The 24,257-nt window shown below is 47.9% G+C and overlaps 1 protein-coding gene across 2 annotated transcripts in view; it reads right to left on the reverse strand.

Annotated features, from left to right (window-relative positions):
* Positions 1–474: 474 nt before the first annotated feature.
* The window catches only part of GLI2 (GLI family zinc finger 2), a 144,188-nt gene continuing 120,405 nt past the window's right edge, over positions 475–24,257 (reverse strand). The window contains exons 7-14 of one of the 2 annotated variants that reach the window (XM_009887277.1): positions 23,140–23,253; positions 22,232–22,239; positions 19,561–19,726; positions 15,858–16,007; positions 11,986–12,150; positions 7,322–7,603; positions 3,878–4,214; positions 475–2,831 (exon numbers count right to left, since the gene is read on the reverse strand). In XM_009887277.1, the coding sequence (XP_009885579.1) occupies positions 475–2,831; positions 3,878–4,214; positions 7,322–7,603; positions 11,986–12,150; positions 15,858–16,007; positions 19,561–19,726; positions 22,232–22,239; positions 23,140–23,253 (3,579 nt within the window). The remainder of the gene's footprint in view (positions 2,832–3,877; positions 4,215–7,321; positions 7,604–11,985; positions 12,151–15,857; positions 16,008–19,560; positions 19,727–22,231; positions 22,240–23,139; positions 23,254–24,257) is intronic. The other variant, XM_009887279.1, reaches the window with a different exon arrangement.

Raw genomic sequence — 24,257 nt, forward strand, 5'->3', positions numbered from 1 at the left:
GTAACTAAACCCTACTCTCATCAGAGCAGAAGAGATAGTATGGCTTTTATTCTGATCAAAACCGCATCCTCCCATTTCTTTCTGGGGCGAACTGAAAATGGAATTTTTTTGTGAACGCAACTAACGGAAAGTGATGGAGAGTGCTATTTACAGGGCTGCTGGGGAGGGAGGGTTTCATCTCTAACCACGCTCATGCAGTCTCCTGGCTTGGCGGTGATATCGTTCAGTGCTCTGGGAAACCAAGCCAAAAAAATAACACTAGAGGTGCACCCTTGCGGTGCTGAACTGCCTGGATATAGTTTATATAATTCTGTACAGAAACTTTTTTAAAATTTTCATTTTGGATCCCTTTAATGTATTTAATACTTATAAAAAAAATCTACTCTATTGAAACAGACTATTTTTGAAAAGCACATTCATAAAACTGCTTCACACACAGCCCCTTGGATAGTGCTAAGGCCTTGTGCTTTACTGTTATGACATCATGTTTAGAAATTTACTCTCTTCTGCCAGCGTGGTTAGCATGGAGCTCATATCGCCTATTGCCATATTGCTTATTCCCGCGGGTATGGTGGGCAGTGTCAGAGAGTTTCGTGGAGTCGTCAGGCGAGAGGAATTCTGGGAGAGGTTCTGCAGGATGCTGGGGCTCAAGGTTCCCGACATCAGGCTGGAGTGGTCCCCATCGTCCATGATGGCATCAAAATCTATCTGGGGCGGCTCAAGACCTTGCGAGTCCACCGTGCTGGACACCTGGTTCGCGCCTGGGGAAGGCAGAGCGGCTGGCTTGCTGTTCAGCGCGCACTGCTGCTGTCTGACCCGGCAGTCCGCGTGATTATCGAAGCTGCTGTTCTGTTCGTACATGTGGATTTGACCATAATAGTACATCAAATTGTTTTCCCTCGTGCCATCTGCACACTGTTGGGCCGGTGCCGGCAACATGTCGCTGGTTCTTTTATGCGCGGCCTCTGCCGCCTCCTGGCCCGCACTGATGGTGTTTGTAGGGTGGGGAGTTCTCATGTAGCCCAGCTGCTGGACGGTGCGGAGGCCTCGAGGTCTGCTGGCTGGGCTCGGCTCGGGTGGAGGACGAGGCTGGACCATGCCAGGTGGATATGCCTGCGTGGCTGAGCCCATCATGTTCTGCTGAGGCTCAAAGCTGGGCTGGTTCGAGGTCATGATGGGCTGATGAAAGGCCTCCTGAGCCATAGGGAAGTTCAGGTGGGTCGGCTGAGATGAGTAGTTCTGCTGACTTGGTTCGTGCATAACCTGGCCCAGCATTGTGCGCTCACTGTTGCTGCCAACCATTAAAGAAGGGTCGGTCGCCATGTCCATTTGCTGAGCTTGAAGGTGGGGTCCGGACTTTGCTGCCATGCTGCTACAAGAAGGAGAGATCTGATTTGGGTTGCCACTGATTGCACTGGGGCTTAGCATCTGATGAGGCTGGTTATAGCCTGTGTGCAAACCCAGATCGGGGTTCATACCGGGGCCTAGGCTCATTGGTTGCTGCCTCAGCTGCATACAGTTTAGTCTCTGCCCGTCCATGCCCACGTTTCTTTGCATAAAGCTCTGCTGTGGTACGTTCATATTGTTCTCCGGCAGCTGCATCTGCTGCTGATTGTAGTTCTGGTACTGACCAAAGTTCTGCTTCTGCTGGACCACTGCTAAGTTCCCTTGCGAAAACTGCTGCTTCGACTGATTGGACATGATATCAACTGTACCCGAGCTGACTTCGTTCCACTGGACAGGCATGTTATTTTTATTCATGTCTGAAGAAGCATCAAAGCTCATTGGACACTCTGGCATCATGGGTCCCAAGTGGTTCATGCTTGCCTCAGCCACCGCCATCCTGCGCTGGCCAGGCAAGGCTGGAGGCTGCAGCTTCCCACTTCCCTGGAAGCTCTGCATCTCGTTGCTGTACCCCATGGAGGTGCTCTCGGCTGTCGTCCTGTTGCTCTGGGATTTGATGTACTGTACCACGTCATCTGGCAGCATGATGTCATCATCTCCAACGGGCGCCTCTGCCTCCCCAGACATGGCTTCCATGGCGATGTTTTCGCTGATGCTTAGTGGCCGGGGTGAGTAGGTGTGCCGGGGGAGATTCCCATCCGAGCGACCATAGCTTTGGAGACCAAAATTCCTCCTGTCCGTGGGGTGTGGAGGATGGAAGGGGTTCATGCTGTTGGTGCTGTTGAAGCGATGAACTCGTGGGAGGGCCTGGGGCTCTCCAGCAGGTCTCCTCACTGGGTCACTCGCCCGCCTCGTGCAGTTGCCTGGCACTTCATGGGGAAATGCTGCAGCTGACGGGTAGCCATAGGTGTTACCGTCGCTGCAACGCCTGGGGCCTGGTGGGAGGCGGATGGAGGGCAACGTGGGGTCTGGTCCATCCATAAGTGAAATCCTGTTCTTCAGGGTCATCCTCTCCATGTTCGGCAGGGGAGTCGGAGGAGGGCCCCCCGTAGCAGCAGCATACTTGGCTTTCAGCCTGTAGTGCTGGGCTGGTGTGAGGTTCAGGAGACCTGGCCTCCCGCTGCACTGGCTCGCCTCGCTCGACCGACGGGAGGCATCTGTTGAAATCGGGCAATAGGAGTCAGCAGAGATCGTATTATTGGGACGGGGCCCGAGCTGCGAAGCCTCACTGGAACGGCGGCTGGAGAAGTATGGGGAGATCCCTGATGATCTGCGGCTGACGGTGTAGGCAGAGCTGATGGTGCTTGTCGTACTATCACGGCGCTCGTTGAGTTGGTTCAGCATCGTAACCTCATTGACAGACAGCTCCATTATTCTGGGATTAGGCAGTGTAGCAGAAGAACCACCACTATTTTCTAGAATAGAGCCTAAGAGAAAGGTTGCAGGGAAGGAAAAGGTTTAGTTAGCTGAGAAATTCCACTTGGTAGTGTTATTGGTGCCAGAATACACATATACAAAGCCACCCCCAAATATTTCACAGAACAATAGTGAATTTCATTTGCTGCCAGTGAATTCAAAGCTTTATCTCCAGCTCTGTGTCCATGCACAAAGAGCAAGAAGGCTGAGGAGAGAAGACAAGAAGTCCTTGCTGTAGTCTTTGCAATGTGTACCCACCGATGCGCAGCTGCTGAGAAAGTGCCTCCACATGGGCTTCTCTTCATAGGGAAAAAGTTGGACTGGTGAGAACAGTGCCATGGGGACAGCATGTAGCTGTAACCACAGCTGCTCACTGGCACAGATGCACAGCAGTCAGGTATAAGAGGCTGAGAGCCCAAAAGTTGACACTAAAAGGCTCTTCCCAGAGTAAAGCAATCTCCAATATACTAAGCCCTGAGGTTTAGTGTAACTCAGGCCCTGTGCCTTGGGACTTCTTGGCAAAGTTAGAGAAGCACTGGAGGGATCATAAAGACACCTTTATCAGGAATCCCCAGCCAGCAGGAAACTAGCATATGAAGCTCTAGGCAATAGCCAGGAGCTCTTGAAACAAAAAAAGGTCTGTCAGAGCAAGATCAAGGACAAAGGGCTTGTCTGGATTGTTGCTGTGCTCCAGCAGTCTCCCTGGAGGGACAGCAGCCTTCTGGGAATTGTTACTGCTGGAACAAACCCAAGCAGCCTTGTGCCTGCCACTGGGACAGTGAGGACAGCTATGGCTGGGTTCTGGGCAAGCCCAGGAACAAGAAGGACACTATAACTTCTGCCTCCTTTCTAGGTCTGTAGCATTGAGTATCTGGGTTTCTGTTGCACATCACCAGATGGCCGTGTTTACACTCAAGCTCCCCATTTTGCCTGACATCTCTATCCAGCAAGAGCTGACTCAGAGAAATGATCCTCCTCTAGCGCAGACTCTTGGTTATGAAACCAGAGTCAAACTCTGGAAGGTTCCTACAGGACATGGCCCAGGCCCAGGGCTTACCGTTTCCTGAGATGGGAGGCAGCTTGGTGTTTCTGGCTTGTGGAGCTGGGCTCACCCATGAGCAGGAATCCTTAACTGTCTTGAGTTTCTCTTTCTTGAGCTGTTCAAGTCGTTGCATCGTCGTCATGTGTTTCCTTAGCTGCAGGCTGACTGTCGAATTACCAGATGAGACCGTTGAGTCCACAACAGGAGCGTTGTCCTCCAACGCCGTCAGATCTCCCAGACTTCCCCCGCTGTGCATGTTCATTTCTACTCCACTGTCATTGTTGTTGGTGCTGCCAAGGGGTGACGGCTCACTGCTGCACGACGACTGGCCACCAGGACTGGACTGACACATCTTGGGGAAGGAAAAGAGGAGTTAGGCAGGTGGAAACATGGATGGAAAGAAATCAGGAGCCCAACATCCCCAGCAGGCTCCACATGCTTGGCCCTATCCCAGGCTCTCCCCTCTCGTGTTACCACTCCCTGCTGCAGGATCTCAGCTCTACCAGGGGGCAGGGGCACCTTCCTTAGGGGAGGAGGGCAGGGCAGCACCCCACAGCTAGAAAAATTATGGCAGGTTCAACTGGAGGATGGAGAGAAACCAAATGCTGTTCCTCCAAAAGACTATGGACAGATGCTTCTCGAAGAAAAGCAGCGTGTTACCTGGTTGTGCAAGGTATATTGCAGCAAGCACTGGCTTATCTAACATAGGATCAAGGCCTAAGTATTTCAGACACAACGTATTTCTGCCTTTAAAATACCCTAACATATAATTAGGTTAGCTGACAAACTTCCCAGCCAGATAAAAACCTGGTTCACTGTTTGCAAACTCCCACTTGCAGATAAGGCAGATAAGCACCATAAATATTTATTTTATTTACATCAGGAATAGCATTTCACATTGAGTAGTTTGTTTCCAGCAGACACTTAAGTGGTCTGAACTTGCTCTGAGGTAGCTGTTGCAGCTACCAGACAGGATGCCGGGCTTCTCTGCTCTAGGCCCACGCTCCAGCAACTGTCAGAAAACCGGAGACCTGAAAAGACAACGTACTTTGCCCCAGGCCAAGGCGGGAGTGCAGGGTGATGCAGTGTTCTACTTTGCAGCCCTCATGGGCAGGGCTGACTGGCTCTGATGGCCTCGCTGCCCTTTCCGTCGGGATGATGGAGATTGCAATCCCAGGATTTAATGGCAGTTTGTGATGCTGGGAGAAAGGTGGCAAAGGGAATCGTTGGGCACTGCGTTCTCCCCCTTTCTGCACTCAAGCAAATATCCCCTGTCCCTCCCCATTGCTCTGCACACCTCTGTCTCCACCCCGCAGGGTTAGCTGGAGACAGGAGGTCTGCAGGACACCATGCTTTATACAGCTATTTTAATACAAAGGATTTCTTTGCTCACCTTAGTACCGACTGTCCTTAGGAAGGTAGAGTAAGGAAGGGTAAGTGGGAATAAAGAACAGGTTGTTAGGACAAAGTGTTAATAGAAAGGACTATGTTAGTAAAAGGAGGAAGAGGGGTGTGCAGAATACAATACAAATTGCCAACATCTTCCCCTCTCCTGTACCCCATCTTCCCTGCCTTTCCTCTTTGGGGCCCCAGATAAAAACCCCACCCGTCTCCATGAGTTTGGGATGAGACCCAAAGATGGGTCAAAACAAGGGGCCTCAGAGCGATGGGAACCAGTGAAGCATCTCATCCCTCCCACCACCCTGACCTTAACCAGGAAAAAGGAGTTGGATGTGGGACCGCCAGGTCAGATGACAGCCATTAGATGTGCATGAGTGAAGTATGCAGTGCTGGATGGGGAGAGTGGAGATGAATATCCAATCCGTTGCCCTGCCACCAGTGAGATGGCTTGGCTGCAACCATGGGAGTGCAGAGCCCTAGAAAAACAACCCTACACCTTCAGGAGAAACGGGATGGGGAGCCATGACTGTGTCCGTGTTTTCATAGAAAAAAACACCAAAACACACAGAGGAAGAGTACTGGAGAGAGGTCAGTCTGTCCAGTGGTTCTCACACTCAGTTTTTGTAACCCAATACAGAGCCTCATCACAGTAAAACTGTTCCTTTAGTCAATTAGAGACATTTTGGATGTGAAAATACTCAATTCGTTCCTAACCGAAACATGCTGCTCATTAGTAATTTGTCCAACAACACATCCCTTAACTTTTTTCAAAAATCTTTGTAGCTCCAGGGCATGTTGTTTCACAGGAATAACAATCTTTTAGCCTGGATTCAAATCAAGAAAAATATATATTTTGGAGCTCAAAGTCATTTCTGCTTTAGTGAGAAGTCTGAGGACTGTGTGAACACTCTCCTTTGCAGGTGGTCTTTTGTGCTGTACCCAGCCCCACTCTGAGCTGGTGCAGCAGACCAGAACTTTGGGTATGAAGGAGAAGAGAAACATCAAAAGGCAAAAGGGACCCACGTGTTGCAATGCTTGGTCTCCTCCACCAGCAGTGGTGTGCTGAGGAGCAGGTGGGCTCCGTGCATGGGGTGGAAAAGGCTTGAATGTGTTTGGGCCTATCACAGTACACAACTCGTTAGCACCATCTTCCAAACTTCTGCCTTCTGTGGAGCTGCTGTAATGCCAGAAGGCTGATAAATCATTTTTGCTTCAGCTGGTGGACACTCATGTGCTTGTAAAACGTGATCATGGTTGACTGCAAGTCTGTACTCTGTGGGGTACAGCCTTGCTCCCATGTTTATTCTTGGTTTCACTCCCCTGCCCCATCATCCCACTACAATTTTCTGTGGCAGCTGGGATTCGTGTATTGAATTTGTGTACTCTTGAGCAATCTGCTCTAGCTGAACTTGCTTGAGCAGAGAGGTTGGACTAGATGATCTCAAGAGGACCCTGCCAACCCCACTGATTCTGTGCTTCTGTGTATGATGGAGAGGACCAAGGAATTGAACTTAAGATACCCAACAAAAATATAACAGCTACTTTTATCCCCACTGGCTTCATCAGGCAGCTCACAACAAAGTTGTGCCAGCAAAACTGCTGTGCAGCAGCAGCCTGAAAAGAACAACAGTGAAGGGTGCAGGGAGGAGGAGGAGAAAAGGGACTGCTTAAGACAGGGCTTCTACTTCAAGAAGCATTCATCACTCTGTGCCCTATGGTCATTGCTCAATTTAAATTGGTGATGTAGGTAAAGCTCATTTGACCACAACACTCTTGAGTTTTACCCATTTTCACAGCACAGGGAGGCCAAGCTCAACACTGGGCATCACATAGCCTCCATGACTACAAGGGTGGGAATTTGCGATGCTGGGTAGGAAGGTGCAAAATGTCCTGGACTGTGCCCTGATCTGCAGTTTCATCTCTGGACTTGAACTCTAGGGTGTTGGCAGGTGAAGGGCAACTGCTCGGAGAGGTAAATGGCATGCAAATGCTTCATGCCCCCATTCTGTTGGAGAAATTAGGGACTGTGTCACTTCTGCCAAGAGCAACTGCTCTTACCACAGAATTCTCCGTTTTTATCGTTTTGACTTGTAAGCAATCCTCCATGCTCCTCGTGGTGCTGTTGGCCTCGGGGCTCTCCTCTGAAACCTTGCTGCTCTGCTTGGCGCTTGCCTCATTGTCCCCATTTTCCTTAAGCGGAGGTGGCCTTGGGTGAACATCATTGCGCTGCTTCTTCGTGACGTGGGCATCGGGCCCGTGCACGGTCTTGACGTGTTTCCTGAGGGAACTAGGGTCTGTGTACCGCTTTGTGCAGCCAGGGATTTTACAGACGTAGGGTTTCTGTCAATACAAACAAATCTTGGGTTATATTTAGAACAAGCCCAAATATTCCAGGTACAGTGTATGGGCCAAGAAAATACAATGAGCATAGCAGCTGGCAGCAGCAAAATGTGGAGCATCTGCTCCACAGGATTCTGTAAGACTGAGATCTCTAAGATGTGATATATGGACTGCTGCTGATCCACACAGACCTGGCCAGTCATTTAATGTTGGCTAAACTCCTTGTTTTCAGTTTCTGGATTAGAAGACAGCTAAGAATTCATGAAATACTTTCCTAATATTACTTTCCCATGTATGTATTTGCACGGGTGGCCACAGGAATGTTTCCTGATTATGGATGGGAAGGAGGTGATGTAGGGGACTGGCCATAACACATTCTCTCTACTAAGGTGGGGTCTACACCGAGAAAATGTCTGAGACTTTCTGGCTGACAGAATTCCAGTGAAACCAAGCCAGACTGGATTCACCCTATCCAATCTATCATACCACTCCAGCACCTGTCACCTTGAAATCTGTTATTGTGCAAAACAAACCACAGGCATGCAATGTTTTTTTCAGACGATAGCACTCTAGTCCCGAATTCATGAATCATTGATTGCCACAGGAAAACAAGGCTGAAGCCATGCTTCTGAAAACAGAAGTCAGCAAACAGATACTTTTCTTCTTTTAACTTTTTTTTTATTTTTTTATTGAGTTTCCAATTCCAAAGTGTATCAGCGCTGCAGTTGTTTGAGCTGGTGCTGCTGCGCTGGAAGCTCCGAATTCATCACAAGTTCCGCTTTCAGCCTCACAGCTACTCTAAGTATTTTTCTGCCAACACGCTAGGATAGATCCATGAAAAAAACAGATAGATGTTGTTTGAAGGCTACCCAAAATGACCATTCCTATTCTTTATTTTATCTGTTTGTAATTTCATCCAGAAGCTTAAGTGAAAAAATACAGAGGAGTATATATTCTTTGGAGAGCCAGCATCATCACATGAAAAACACTGAAAGTCTGTTTTTTATTCAGAAACATGCTTCCTGACTGATCTTGGCACATCACTTGAACAAACTAAATCCTCATAACACCCCACTGAGGTAAATATTTAATATCTTTTAAAGCTGGGTAAACCAAAGCACAAAAAGTAAAATAGTTTGTTTATAAATCTCATGCAACCTTTTGGATGAGGCACTATAGAAATATTATTGCTGCTATTAAAGCCTATTCTAAAGAACAGAACCCCCACCACACATGCTAAAAAACCCTACATAAAACAGTTCAAGGAGTTTTTATAAAGATCCTTTAGGCCCAATAGCCCTAATTTTTCAGACACCAGTAATTAGGGTAACATGGACAGCTGACACTCCACCTAATGGGGTACAACCATCCTCTTCATCAGGCCATACCTCCTGCCACTGAACTGAGCTCAACTGCTGTTGCTGAAGTCAACAATTTAGATACCTCAGATGTCTCCCTCCTACTCCCATACACACATAGCATGATACTCCTTACAGTGGGAGAACTGGAGAACTCCCCAGACACTCTGTAGAACTGAATTTCTGCATTTTACCCTTGTTTCACTTGAATTGGAGAAAATGTCACTCTGAGCCTTTGGCTGGCTGTGAATTCATGCCACTCTTTTGTGTATGCACTGGAGAGCGGTCACGGGATGAAAGCCCTTTTCCCACAAGTAACTTTGAAGGTATCCCTTGAAGGGATTCAAATAGTCACTGAAAGTTTAAAATGAAATAGTGCATGTGACATTTCAACAATCAAACAAAAGCCAGTGTAGTAATATATCCCCAGCCTTGAACTTCAGCATGTTTGGACCATAGACCTACGTCCTGTCACACAATGATGGAGACAAATACAGAGAACCTGGAACTTCCCCCCTAGAGGAGACATGGATGACTAATTCTGAAACCGTGGTGTATCCCACGTAAACACTGTAAGCAGAGGAAAATATTTAGTAGGTAGCTAGGAGCCACAATAGAGTTACCAATGGGTAATCGGAAGTATTCACAGCCACAAATTCCTGCTTTGCATCTATGTGGTTTTGTGAGCCAAAAGGTCTCAGTGCAGTTTGATGACCACATGGCCACAGTAGTTGCAGGACCCTCACCTGGGCCTTCTGCCCAATGCAATGAGCTTTGCCATGAGGGATGTGATCTGTTGCAAATGACCATGTTAGGTGTTCCTTAAAAAGAGGGTTTCAAATATATGGCCCAGAGAGCCATTATATGGAGCCTACACATGTCCCACAAGTCTTGAGGCATGCCTGCGTTGCATCAAGGAGGGTTGAACAGCAGTTTGGGAGTGAGCATGATTGCAAAATGTAAGATCATGCAGTGCCATGTAGTTCCCATGGTAAGGCTCAGCTGGTATGGTACAAATCCTCCCCTAATGGCTATGCTGTTTCCACACCTGAGAAGGCTTTGGCATCCTCCAGGGGAAACAACAGCAGAGGATAAAATCCCTGTCTGTTATCTGAGTCTTTATTTTGTGCTGTTGGATGCAGCCTGTGCCAATTGTCAGCATATTAGATCAGAGTCCACCATAGACAAGGAGTTGGATGCTTCTGCCCTACAGCCTCACCTTCTTGTGCAATGGGAACCCAAAGGAGCAGAACTTCAAGTGTGTCCAAGCTCTGCTCAGATGAAGTGAGGAGTCATCCCAGATCCTGATCTGGATCACTTGGGAAACTGAACCCATCAAAGAAATGCCATTTAATAACACAGCCAAAGTTGAAATTCCACATGTAGGAACATGGGACTCCAGCTGGCCCACCAGAAGGGAAACTCTGGCCTGCCTAAAAAGGGTCCTGGAAAAGCTCTAGGGGCATAAGCTCAAATGATCTATGGGCAAAAAGTAGCTCACATACTGCTTCAGCGTGCACAAACTGGGCAGAGTGAGTCTGTATCCAGCAATGAAAGTTGTACCAGCAGTCTTGATCCATCCACATGAGAATCCTTAGGGATGGAAGAGAGATGAAAAATTGATTTAAGGACAGGAAAAAATGGTGCAGTAATGGGACTCTTCAGTGGCTTCATTGACTTATTTAGCTTATGAGAAAGAACATGGAGAGGGACTTAACACTGGAGTGTTATGAGGTGGTAATATCAACAACAAAAGGGACATTGGATCCAGCACTGGAGGAAGGCAGAGAAAGCATCCAGGGCTGGAAAACAAGTAGTTTCTAATACCTGAAATATGAGATTAAATCATGACTGCCTACCTTTCAGGGGAAGAAGCTTTAACAGAGAGCAAATGATGTTTTAGTCCACCAGTTACTGGGAATGCAGGTTGCTGAACAGACAAGAAGTTGCATGTCTTTTTGGTCCCTCCTGGCCTCAGAGTCAGTGTAGCCTTAAACCAACCCCAAACTACCCAGTGCCAGTGCGGATAAGGGTTAATTCCAACCTGTGTCCTGCTGGGGAAGTGGCTCACTGGTGAAGGACGATCCTGACGTTTGGGTTCATACCCAAGCCAATTCAAAAAACACTGGGATCGAGGTCATTCATTGGGTCCATCTCAGCATCACCCAGCATGGAAGGGCATCCAAGACTTTGAGTCCTTATTCTGACTACAACAGAATCTCTGAAACCTACAGAGCTTTTATTATCACTGACTGATATCAGGCCAGAGATAGAAACACTCCCAACAAGCCCTTTGTAGACATAGTATCATTTTAAAAAGCTGTCATCTGTGGCAATTGTATTCCATTCTCCAATAGTCTATATTTAACTGTTGCAAATTAGGTTGCAGACTGAATTCTTCATAGCTGCAAACACTATTAGAACTTTGGAGTGTTGTTTTTTCTTCCCCTGTCAGCTAATTAGTGGTAATATAAATTTCAATCGTCGGCCGTGGTTGATTGCAACAGACCATCACATGCGTTACAATAAAGGCAATTTCCTCTGCTCCCCAACTACTAATAGTGGATCTTAATTAGCCAAGGTTAACAAAGCATTGCATTGTGCTCTATCATTGTACATCAAACGATGGAGGGAGTAATATTTCCAGAGCGTCAGGATCTGGGGTAGCTGTTATACTAATACAAGTCTGCTCCACAGTAATATTAAACACCACATGCACAACTGTGCAATCCTATTTTCGCTATTAAAAATTATAAATTTGGAAAACGCTTGCTTTAATTTCCAAAGCCGATTAAAAAGTTTGCATACTTTAACATCTGTTTATGATTTCAAACATGGCTTTCATAAATATAAAGCTAATGTGGTCTGGCTCTCCAGCAAAATAAATCCCATTAAAAAATACGAAAAACCTCTCATTACAGTAGGTTTCTTTTTACATGAGTCCAGCGTGTAAAGTGTATGTTTATTGTCAGCAAAATTTAAAAAAAAAAGTTCTCCGTTTAGCTGCAGTGAGCCCAGGCTTACCTCATTGGAATGTGTCCTGTTCTGGTGCTTGGCTCTGTCCGAGGCATTGGAAAAGGCTTTATTGCAGCCTTCGTGTTCACAGACATAGGGTTTTTCTCCAGTATGGGACCTCAGGTGTGTCTTTAAGTTCTCCAGGCGGGAATAGGCTTTGGAGCAACCCTCAAACTAAAATAAAAAAAACACAAGAGGAGTGATTAATTAACCAGAAAAATTTGATTTTCCCCCTGCCTAAACCCTTCTCATCTGTTTCTCATTCTTTCTTTTTTTCTTGCCTTTAAAGGGCTTGTGTTTTAGGGAACAACATCCACTTTGTTGGGAGAATTCACTTCCTTAGGCAGGCTGAGAGTGACTCATGTTTAAGGTGCTGCTCCTTGTTGGGTACCCACCTGACGTTTCAACAAGAGACTCTTTTTTCCAGTGGGGCTGAACACCCCTCCACTCCTCCCAGGGCTCTCTTAGCCCCTCCTGCTGTCCCTCTGCAGCTAACATACTCAGAAATGGAGGCCCTCTCCTTCCCACCCAGAGAACTGACGGCTTCTTGACAGTTTGACCAGCCTTCCAACTTCACTAGCACCAGCGCTGGAAAGGCCAGACCATTCTCTAACACACAAGCAGAAATCTAGCAAGCTTTGAAGTTTCCCAAATTACAGCTTGGGACTACTCTCGGAGGATGCTGTGGTCAGGCTGTCTGACATTACCAGTTTAAAAAACAAGACTCTCAATCTTGAAGACAGATGGATTTTTGGATGACAAAATAGGCCAGGAACCTTCATCCTGGAAGGAAACCAGCTGCCCACACAACGAGAAGGAGCAGCTTGGGAGACATGGTGAGGCTTCGGGTGATGTTAGTTCTGCTGCCCTCAGCTGTGGCGGGGCTGGAGGCTTCTCCCTGCACCTGCCCTGTCTGTGGCATGGGAGGATTTCACCTCAAACCAAGGAGGCCTTGTTAAATGCTCTTTGACAAACCAAGCGGGAACTTACAAACACTGGAAGAGGTTTTAAGAAATGCAAGACTCCCGTCCAAATTCTAGCAAAATGCGGCACTTGCTGTTTAGCTGGGAGCGTTGGAAAGCCCATGTTGCACTTCCTACGCAAGCACCTTAAGACAGAATCTAAATTTCAACCAGCACCCCTTCCTGTTGCAATGTATGCAAGCTGCAAGGTGTTGTATTTTAGTCAGGTCACTTAAACGTCTCAACAAATTCAGTCCAGATGTGACAGGACTTCACATTGCTATGTTTGAGTCTTGGCCAGTGAAGAAACTGGTGTCGTACCAGGACAGGTCATGCCACAGCTCAGTGTCTGATTTCCCTGTGGGCAGAAGAGTGGTCCTACATGTCCAGAGATCCGGCCCTTTTGGGCAGAGGCCAAAGACAGCTGCGTGCAATAGCACTGGTACCTGTCCGCTTGTGCTTCACGGGCATAGGACTCGCCTGCACTGCTAAGGAATGAGGCAAACATGCAGCCCATTAAACCCATGGAGCTTCTAGGCACGGGTTGATCCCATATAACTTTCTTGTGCTGGAAAAGAAGAGGGTCACTTAAGTTTCCCTTTAAGGGAAGGTCTGGCATAGGGATGGTGGACATAAGGCAAACTTGCTCTCTCTCTTGAGATATCCAGATCTTTTCAAGGACAGTATGAGCATCCTGCAAGAGCTGATTCCTTCCACAGCTTTGTCAGGGTGGGATGGATCCAGTTCCCCTTCCTCAGACAACTTTCATTAGCCCATTTGGCCCATAGAACATGCTGCAACTTTGAGGTAGCACAGTATATCCCTTTCTTCTCTTACCCTATGCAAACAGTCCTTTACAACTCAAGTCGCTTATGGTTATTGAAATACATCACTCCAGTTGCTGGAAAACAAAGGGAACTCAGCACGAGGCAACTCATGTGTCCATTCTGGTTTTGCTGGATACCGACACAAAAATGCAGTTATTAAGAGCAAAAGTACTGAGGCCACATTTTCAAATAAGAGCTTCTCAGCAAAGCAGCCTGTGCATGTTCAAAGCAGTTGTTCCCACTCTTACGCGTGGATTTGATTATGTCAGTGGGAGTTCTGGCTGTCATCTGTTGAAATAATCCTTGACCGAATCCCAGGCTATAGTTGGGCTCATCTGCAGCTTTATGTACACCACAAACTTCATGTCTGAAACAAATGGCGCTTTGAAAAATCACTGCCAGATTTGGACAAGGAATGCTCTGCCACAGAAGGGCACCGTCTGCAGAGCTGCCATGTATCCCAGGCAATTGGAAACCGGTGGTACTCCAGTTTGGGGAGAGTTGCTGTGACATGTCGCACATGGAGGGTCTGCAGTTCTCCAGCAGGCAGAGGATGACTTGAGACTCAAACACACACAGCCTTGCCATTGCTCCAGTGCAACACAAATGAGGCTTGAAAGAGGCAGAATTGTGCAGCGGTGCTTTTTCCTGCTCCATTACAGCACCGAAGAGGATGCAGTCCCTGCTGCTTTCTGTCTCCTAAGTCCCTCTACCTGCAAGGGCAGGGCTAGACCTTCCCTCACTGCTCACTTTGTAGCACACTGACAATCAATATTCCTTGATACTTTTAAGGAAGATTGGTAAAACACTAGAACTGGGCAAAGTGCTTTAAAAGATTAAAACAAAGGACATGGCCCTGTGCCCTGGGGAGCTTATGCTCTAAATTAAATGAACACAGGGCTGGAAGATTGATAAAGGAGTCATGCAGCAAGCAAATCATACATGTCCTAATATTTGTAAGCAGGAGCTGGGGCAGAGCCAGGGAGGGAGCAGGGCTGGAAGTGACTAATGGAGCAGACGAGGAGGAAGATACGGGAGGAGGGCTGAGACATCTGCTGAGCAGAAAGACTCAGCCCTGAGACTCTGGGGAGACAAACAGCGTAATGCTGACAGCAGAGGAGGTATGAAAAACTGGCAGGAGAAGGCAGGGAGCAGAGGATATCAAAAGACCAGAATTGACCTTTGGGAGGAAAAAGGGATGAAGCATATGTGGAAAGAGATGGTGAATGCCTAGTGGCCGCAGCCACTAAACTCTTGAGCTTCTCTCTTGTGTCCCCTATCAAGGCATCCTTGACTGCCCCACATCAGCCAGTGGTGTGGTGGGAGACTCCATCCGTGTGTGAGAGCAGATATGGGCTTTAATATTTCAAAGTTGAGGAGTAGGTGAGCCCAACTCTCCCATGTGCTAGATGGGCCTGTACCCACAGGGCTGAGATAAAAAGTAGCACCCCTTGCTCTTCCTCAGGTGGTGTTTAACACTAGGCCCAGTGCTGCTTGCATGCAGGAGGTCTGGGCACTGAGCTCCTCCTGGAGTTTAAGCACCCAGGGGTTGACCTCACCTCTGGATTAAGAGAGCAGAGGCAAGAGGTGTTGGCCCAGCTCCCCAGGCTGGAAGGAGGCTTGTGTGCACACTCGGGTACGTGGGTGATGGAAACTTGCAGCCCCAGCAGCAGTACTGGGTGATGCTGGGTTAGACACGACCAGGATTAGGTGGTTGCCCACAGTGTGGGGTTGTTGGATTTTCTTCTTGGATGTAAGCAACTAAATTGGCTGGTTTTCCACCTTAAGTGACTTATCCTGAGTCACTCTGTATCTCTGTGGTAGAGCTGAACCCATTTTCCCCAAGGAAATGCAGTTTTGCCCACTAACACCTTGACCACCCTCCCTGACCACTTGCCTTGTCCCCAGGGTGTAAGATGCAAGTAGCTATAACCCAGACACAGAGAGCTGGACTGGCCCTGAGCTGGGTGCCGTCAGGTGCCCTGGGAGAACCATGCTTGAAGCCATGCCTGCATCTACATACACATTTGTGTGACCACCAAAGTCCAGTGTCCCACTTGCCGAGATGCACCGTGTATCCCTGCCAGCTCACCGTGCACTTGTGTGGCTTCTCTCCAGTGTGCCTTCGCATGTGCACCACCAACATGTACTGAGCCTTGAAGGGCTTCTGCTCCCGCGTGCAGTCCTGCCAGCGGCAGACAAACTCCTTCTTCTCCCCGTGGATGTGATCATTGTTGATGTGCTGGTAGGAGAGAAGGGAGAAGCAGGTCACTCTCAGAAGAGCGGATGCCAGTGAAGCACACACGGTGCTCCGAAAGCCAGCTGTTCCCTCCCCAGTGCTTGTGGTCAGGCATTGTACCTGGGTCCCAGGTGCACCAATAAGACCAGGGACACGAGAGCCAGCTCTGTGGTCTGGTGCGCCCTGCAGGAGAAGGTGCTGGGTCCGAAGCAGCTATAAACGGGAGGTTTGCAAAAGCCATGGGGACCCATGGTGCCAGGGAGAGAGAAGCCCGCTCAGTGTCTCCTGGGCTGCCTGATGCCACTGTTGGGGAGGATAACAGAGCCATTTTTTGTCTCTGGCGAACCCTCCTGTGCTGCATTTACGCAGCTGGGACCCTTTCCTGGGGTTCTGCTGGAGGACGGGGGAGAGAAGGAGACAAGGCTGCTTGCGCGCCAGCCCGTACGCCAGCCCTAAGACATCCACCTGCTGTCCAGCGCTGACGGCTGGCAGGAAATGACAGCATCTGCGAGCTATGCGCCAAGGAGAGCTCGGTGGCCTCAATTATTGCTAATTACTCGGGTCCGTAAAATCCTGCGCCAGGCTGTTGAAAAGCCAGACCCAGAACGGTGCCTTCGTCCACCCTGGGAGGAAGACGAGGGTCGCTTTTTCCCAGCCTGGGGCAGATGAAGCCCTGCCGAAAATAAACAGAGCCGGAGACCAGCCCGTCGGCAGCACTGTTCCCGCGACGGCCTTGTCTCTCTGAATGGGGTCTTGCTGCCAAAAATAATGCCTGTCCTCGCTCCTGTGTTTTCAGCAGACATTCACTGACAGGAAATCCTAAAATAAACCACTTTGGGTTTGGGTTTTATTTTTTTGCGCTGAGATTTTTTTCCAGCCCCCGCCTTTGTCCCCCCGGCCAAGGCCAGGCACACATGTTGTGGCTCAGGATGAGACTTTTTCAGGGTGGCGAGGCAACACGAGGACACAAAACTGCATTAAAACAGAATCACTGACCTTCATGGTCCCAGCCAAATCCAGCCCCAGCATTTTATGTGCTGTGGCCCAGTCCTGGAGACAGGGACCTGCTTCTTGGGGCACCAGGTCTACCCAGGGGCAAGAGGAGGTGTGTGGAACTCAGCTGATCCCTTGGGTACCGTGGGTAAACACCAAGAGCCAAAGCTGCAAGCTGGGAGGGTTGGGAGAGGCTGGGTTTCGGAGAGGTTTCATAGGGGTTTGCTATGGTTCTGGTTTTATAACATAGCATCGGTGTGAGATTTTAGCCTCAGATGGTGGAAATCTGGTGAATCTCCCAAGAGACTTATGGACACATTAAACCATGTCCAGACCAGACTGGGAAGATACATCTCCTGGATCTGTTTGTGTGGGAGTCTGACTTGCAACGAAGACTGCACGGCAGTCCTAGGAGTGGGGAGTGCACAAGCTTGCCTGCTGGGTCCTGCTTGGGCCAGAGGAAGACATATTTATGGGACGGTGACTGTAGCCCCCCTTCAGGCTTATTAATTCATTGTCTGGGCAACATCTGCTTCCCATGACATGGTGGAGGAGCAATTGCACAACTCACCACACTTCAGCTACGACTCCATAGCGCCCATCAAACTCTCACCTGGCTGGAGGGTTTGCTTGGGCTTCTCTCAAATTGTGAGTGTGACCTTCAAGGCTGGGAGCAGCAGTGGTGCTCAAAAAAATATGTCCTTATTCCTACTCGCCATTGACATGCACTTATCCCACAAGCACACTGACGACTGTGTGTGGAGAACGGACCCTGCATGCCCAGGTACTTTGCTCTGCACACAAACTAGAGTTTTTCCACGCACGGTGGGATGCCACCTTCTCAGAAGTTGGCCCATGACATCTGTATTTCATTTGCATGTGTATTTTGGGCATCCCAAATCCACAACCCCATGTTGCTAGTAATCATAGTACAGAAGCCTCTGTTTTTATAACCTTCCGAATTTAGGAAAATCTTGGACATTCCGTCAAATATTTTTCTTTGGGTTTTCTCTGGAAATAAATTGTGCTGAGCTGCCTGGATCTGCCCTGCACTTTTCTCCAGGCGGAGTTAGAGTTTTTCTTACATCTGAGAGGGAAACGCACAAATACTGACGGACAAATGTGAGCCCAGCTCATCCAACAGGACTGCTGTGGTTTAACCCCAGAAAAGCAACACCCCGTGGCACACAACGTGCAACCCATTAAGCACCTTATCACTCATTTGGCCCTGAAAACCATTTCCAAATCTGTACTCAAGGACTTACTGCACTGAACCAGTGACTTCTGGCAGAGGCGGGCAGGTGCTAGCCTTAGATGTAAGAAGAACACGTGCCCAAGATTATCATTTAGAGTGTGGTCCCTCTGGACTAAGATAATGCTTGTGTCCACAGCTTGGGGAAACGGAGACTGATGCCTGCCTGGTGAATTCTAAACATGACTAGAATGAAGATCTATAAAAAAGGGTGAGAGCAGACATGAACCTTCAGAATGAGGGCTACAAGTGACACGCACATGGGTGGCTCCTGGCAGGCTTGGAGCCAGGCTGAGGCAGGCAGCAAAAGACTGGAGGGAAAGAAGATAGCAGCTCCAGTCACAAAATTTGCTCAGTCCAGCATTTTGCTGGGGCTGGTGAATTCCCAGCAGCTTCAGATGGCTTCAGATGAGTGGGGCTTGCACGATAGACCCAAAATGAGGATTGGGAGGGTGCTGAGCTGGGGGCAGGATGGGGCTCAGACAGAGATCATGTCTGATTTCACTGGGACTCGCTCAAATTTTGAGGGATCTGTCAACGCCAGAAGCCACAGGAAAACAAATGGTGGATTCCCAGGTGAAGCAAAGCACACAAAAGGTTCTCGGAATTAATTAGAACTGAAAATCTGATTAATGACTTGGTTTGGGCATCCTTCAGGGAGTAGTTTTGACACTGGTTTGGGGACATCACTGTGATTATGGAAGCCCTATTTCCCAATTTTTAAAAAATCAACCCACTTTCTCTATTTCAGGCCCTGATGGAGACACTGGAGCGTGTCTCCAAACTCTGGAAGTGCTCTATTTTTGTGGGAGGGATAAGCTGAGCAGGTCAGCAGCCCCTATGTGATATGGCCCCACAGCTTACGTCACAGCAGCATAAAAGGCTTTCGTGGCTGGACAAGGACTGAGGACAGTATGGACAATCCCTGGCCCACAGCTAGTGTAGGTGCATGGGGAGGTTCAGTGAATATGGCTAGGGAAGAAGGAAGGGCTCAGCCCCCTTCCCCATTTTCTGATCAGGTCCCTTGCATGGAGCCTTCTCTCACTGAGCTGGGCACGAGGGAGGCCAAAACTGCAGCCTCAGCAGCTGAGCAGAGAGCAACATCAAATAATCTATGAGATGCTTCCTGCAGCTAAACTCCTTGGGGAGCAGCGACCGGCTTTGGCAGTGTTTACACACTGTATCTCTGATTTGCACCTTTAGTAGGTCCCAGAGTGAGCTCTGGCTGTACAGCAGCTAGTGATAAAAAATGAGGACAAGTGTGCAGAAACCCAAATTTATCGCTGGGGCTTCCTCCCAACCATTACTCACATGGACGAGCTGCTCTTGAGTGTCATATTCCTTTGTGCACCCTTCCCAGTGACAGTTCGTCTCATAAATAACCTCAGGCTCCTGTTTACATTCATCCTTATCTAGATCTTCTTTCAGGTCTGTCAGATGCTCCTGCAACACACAACAGCACATTGTATAAGGTGAGCTTCTTTCATCTGAATTCCTCCGTCACTCATAGATTACAGGGCAGATATCAACGGATCACAAAAGCCTATTCCTTGTTGCAACATGACATCCTTGATTACTGTGAAATAATGTTACAGAGTTTTGGTAGATTTGATACAAAACACCCCGCAACCACGGCCACAGCAGTGTCTGGCTCCAGCCAGATCGTGGGCAGTCCCAGGAAAGGCTGGAGAAAAGAAAAAGCTGGCTTTTGACCTTTGGCTGTGTTCTTTGGTGAAGCAAAACTTCTGATCTGGGGGGAGTGGGGAAATACGAGCACGAAGAAACCACAGAGCAGTCAAAGCCTAGTGGTTACCACACTCACCTGGTGTGGGCTGGGGAGGGGGTTCCTGTTTTCTGCATCTTTCAATAGATGAGAAAATTATATCTAATCCTCACCCAAAGGTTTTAGCCTGCAGGATGCTCCACAGGGACAAAGTGGTGAGCCCTCAGAGCACCCCTCTGAGATGGGGAAATTTGGGAAGCTTGAGCAAGACTCAGTGACGAGTTGGCTGCAGAGCAGACCTCCAGGGGCTCTGGACTCATAAATGATTTACTTTAATGCTGGGCATGCTGTGAGCTGTCTCCTTAACTTCTCTGTCTAGCCAGCTCCTCAGTGCTAAACAAAGCACAAAAGATTTTTTTTCTGGCTGCTATGAGGATTAAAACATTGACACCTACACAATAGTGTAACATACAACGTAATTAGTACAATTCAGAGGTAACGACAACTGTCAGCTCTGCGTGCACCAGACACTTGCACTACAGGCAAGGCAAGCAGCAGCTAATATTGGCTCGGGAATTCAGCAATACAAAACCCTGCAGGTTTTGACCCCCTTCCTTCCCTTTCCTCCCAGTTACTACTACTGCCCAGCACAGAGGATCCCACCTCCAGGACAGCTTTAGACAGCAGCGTTGGGTGACTGATCACATCAGACGCTGTTCCTCATGATCTGACGTTCCATCTGGCCCCATAAGTGTGTAGTAAGAGACAGACCCATCTCAAACTGCCTCTGATGTGCCCAAATGGATCAATCTGGCTGCCATCTCCTTCCCCACCAACACCTTCCCAATGCCTACTGAGGGGCCGCAATGATTCGTGACTCAATGCCATTGTATGGCTCAGAAAGTGAGATGTACTGTACAAAAGTTCAACAATTTTCATTAACTAGCTCATGACATACATGCCAGCTGTGACTTTCCAATTCAACAGTTTAGATATGGAGAGGAAAAGACTTGTTTTAATTAGCTCTTAATTTAAAAAAAAAAATATTGTAAGGTGGCATTTGGGACGGGAAACTGTAGTAATTTACAGAAAGACTTCTGGACATTCAAACTATATCAGAGCTGAGAGCAATAGTCTGAGAAAGTTCACACGGTCACTTCTTTTTCCCGCAATTCCTATTTGGTTGAGCTGTGAATATTGTTTTTGTTGAAACGTTTCTCTGTATGCAAAATGTGGTCTCTGGAAAAGTGAAATTTTCTGTTAAAAATCTTATTTTGCCAAAATTTTTATACTTTCTATTGGAAAAATGGAATTGAAACCATTTTAATTTGTTGAAGAGGATTGACTAGTTTCATTTCTGGCTAGTTCAACGTTAATCTGAATCTCTGCTGGAGCTATTGTGGTACCGTAAGAGCACAGTAACTCAGGTCCCGCATGCCTGGTGATCCACTGTGTCCCACAAATCTTGTCTGGATTGCATTTTTTATAGCACAAGCCATCATGGGAGATACTGTCTGGCCAAGGATTTTAAACACTCAAACCACAACTCACATGAGGCGTTTCCAGTACAGCATTTCCAAAACAAAACACACACATGCGTGCTTTTTGGGGGATGGCTGAGCTTCATACTCTGCAAAAAATGTATCAGTCAGTAATTAACTGACTGTAACTCAACTTTTCAGCACAGTCTCCTGCAGAACAGGAATCCCCAAATTTAACAAGTTGCTGTCGCTTAGACCAGACGAAGAGGAGACACCCACTACGTTCAGTCTTACAACCTGTTCTCCTTGCCAAGGATGGGCTGTCTCTTACAAGGTACTTTCCATTAATTTCCCAGTCAGTACTGAAACGCTGCAAGATGTGAAGCCTACATTTTCCTCGGGTTTATTACTTCACAGATCTCCTCATTAGGGAACTATTAGATGACCAGCGTGCATTTTCCTTCTCTTAATTTCACGTTGCTATTCTAACCGAGTCTCCTTGCACCACTTTAAATGATTCTCTTCCTTCTTCCAGTGCTTATATCACATACGGCTCAGTGGGTGAAACCCTGGGGCAGGGCTACAGGGGTGAGCCAGGCTGATGCTACCCAAGCAACCCCTGCGGTTGGGCGCACACCTCTTCAAATCGGAGTGGGGAACGAAGGATAGCAGTCATGGAGCAAGCAGCTGTCTGTCCCACAGCTCTTCTGCTACAGATGAATTGAGAAAGCAGGTGAGGGCTTTCAGCTCTTTTTTCATTTGCCACAAGAAATTAAACACGTGGCCCTATTAGCCCGGGTCGTGGCCAGATTGGTTTTTCAGGGCATGTGCTTTTGCAGCAGCGTGTAGATGTGCTCCTAAACTCAAAGCTCCAGAGAGATGCCTCTTTGCCCTAATCGTGCTGACTACAGCATGTTTATCTTTCCCTGATATGCTATCTTCATCAATTTTACCAGCCCCCTGATGACTGCACACGTTGCTGTCCCCATGCATCATGCTGAGACCTGCTCCTGAACCAGGGCAGAAGGAGAAATTTGTCATCAACTCTTCCATTCGCTTGACAATAACACAGCCTAATATTTCATGAAAATGAAGTGCCCAGAGCACTCCTGATAGTTTACAGTTGTGATAAAGGATGGTCAGATGGATACTGTCAGCCATTAAACAGTTTGCAATCACAGAGCTCCGGAAAGAAAGTAAAGGCCTTTGGGCCTTTCTTGGTGTCAAATGTTGTGTCACCAGTGTAAAGGATGTTTCTAGGAGCAATTCCTTGTTGAATCAAGAAGTCGTCCTTTTTTTTTTGCAAGCTTTCTACCTACATGCAAGATTCCCTCATAATCTATGTTTGCTCTGAGGCACCAATGCTGCTTGCTTTGCAGCACAGAAAACTCAGACATCATTTTTAAAGTTATCATGCTTGAAATATTCCCTCCCTCCTTTTCTATCCAAGCACAGCAACAGCAAGCTGAGTCCCGAGTACCCATCAAACGCTTTGCTCTGTCACTGCAGCTCTGCCCTGTACCTTGCTGGGCTTTCTGCTCTGAGAGTCCCCCACCTGCCAGGCAGACTTTGATGCCTTGTTCCCAGCCGCAGGAAAAAGTGCCAAGAGTATGGTTCCCAGGGACAATGAGACCCAGCAGCTTGCTGCCTCGGCCCCACAACACGTCTCACACCAAAACAGGTTACCTGTGTGGTTGGGGACGCTGGGGGCAAGCCCTCGACTTCAGTCTTGACTTTGCTGCGCTTGTTAATTACTGGATTGACTGTGCTGCTCACGGCCGACTCGCTGCTCTGCTTGCTCTAGGAGAGAAAACCAGGCAAGGTATGGCACTGAGGTCTGGGGTGAGAGACTGGCTGCAGCCCACCTCTTCTTCATTAAAAGTTCACTGAAAAATCAGTCAAGGTTGAACTTCAGGAGTGGCTGGGGACAACGGGGCATTGGCCTGCTGGCCTGGGTTTCCCATGAAAACCACCCCATGTGGGTTTGTGCAAGGCAGAGATGGAAGAGAGGGAAGAGTCAAGGGCAGTGTCAGCTTCTGCAGGCTCACCACTGAGCTTGGCCTCGCTGCTGCTGCTCTGTTTCAGAGCGATCCAGTCCCTGTCAAAGCCATCAAAACCTTATGCAACCCCCACCCAAGCCACGAATTTATTTCTCAATGCGACAAAATGATTTGTTGAGAAAACGAATTCCTGGGGGGAGCGGGGGGTCTGGTTACATGCGAGGACTCCGGCATGCTGGGTGCATGAAAGGCTATGCGTATATTTTGCTAAGCTCTTAAAAAATGAGAACAACTTCAGGAGAAAAAACATCCCATTGTATGTGCATAAAATTGGAACATTAACATTTTAAATACACTCTTGCTAATTGCTCAAGATTGGTCCTGCAAGTTATTAAACAGAGGCATAACTCCTGCCAGCCACATTATTTTGGTAGCCAGTTTGTGAGAAGAAAACAAAACCAATCAATCAAATAACCTTCAATAACAAACAGAGTTTGCAGCGCAGCAGCCATGAGAAACCCTAAAACAATAAACCAGTCTGAAAAGTTCAGTATGATACAACTAAAACAACAATTTGAAACGGGTGTGAAATGAGGTGAAATAAGTCTTTGGGGAGAAAAGCAACTGCAATTTAAACTTCCAAGGAATGAAAATGGGAAGGAAAAATGATTAAAAATGTGCTAGATGTATTCACTAAACCTGTGCATGTGGAGGGCTTGTGCACACATGTGTGCGCCTGTGTGAACTCACAGGTATTTGCAAGGATGCATTTGAGGCGTGGAATTTCATACGCACCACGGCATT

This window comes from Charadrius vociferus, unplaced genomic scaffold (genome assembly GCF_000708025.1).
Source record: "Charadrius vociferus isolate BGI_N301 unplaced genomic scaffold, ASM70802v2 scaffold385, whole genome shotgun sequence".
Lineage (NCBI taxonomy): Eukaryota > Metazoa > Chordata > Aves > Charadriiformes > Charadriidae > Charadrius > Charadrius vociferus.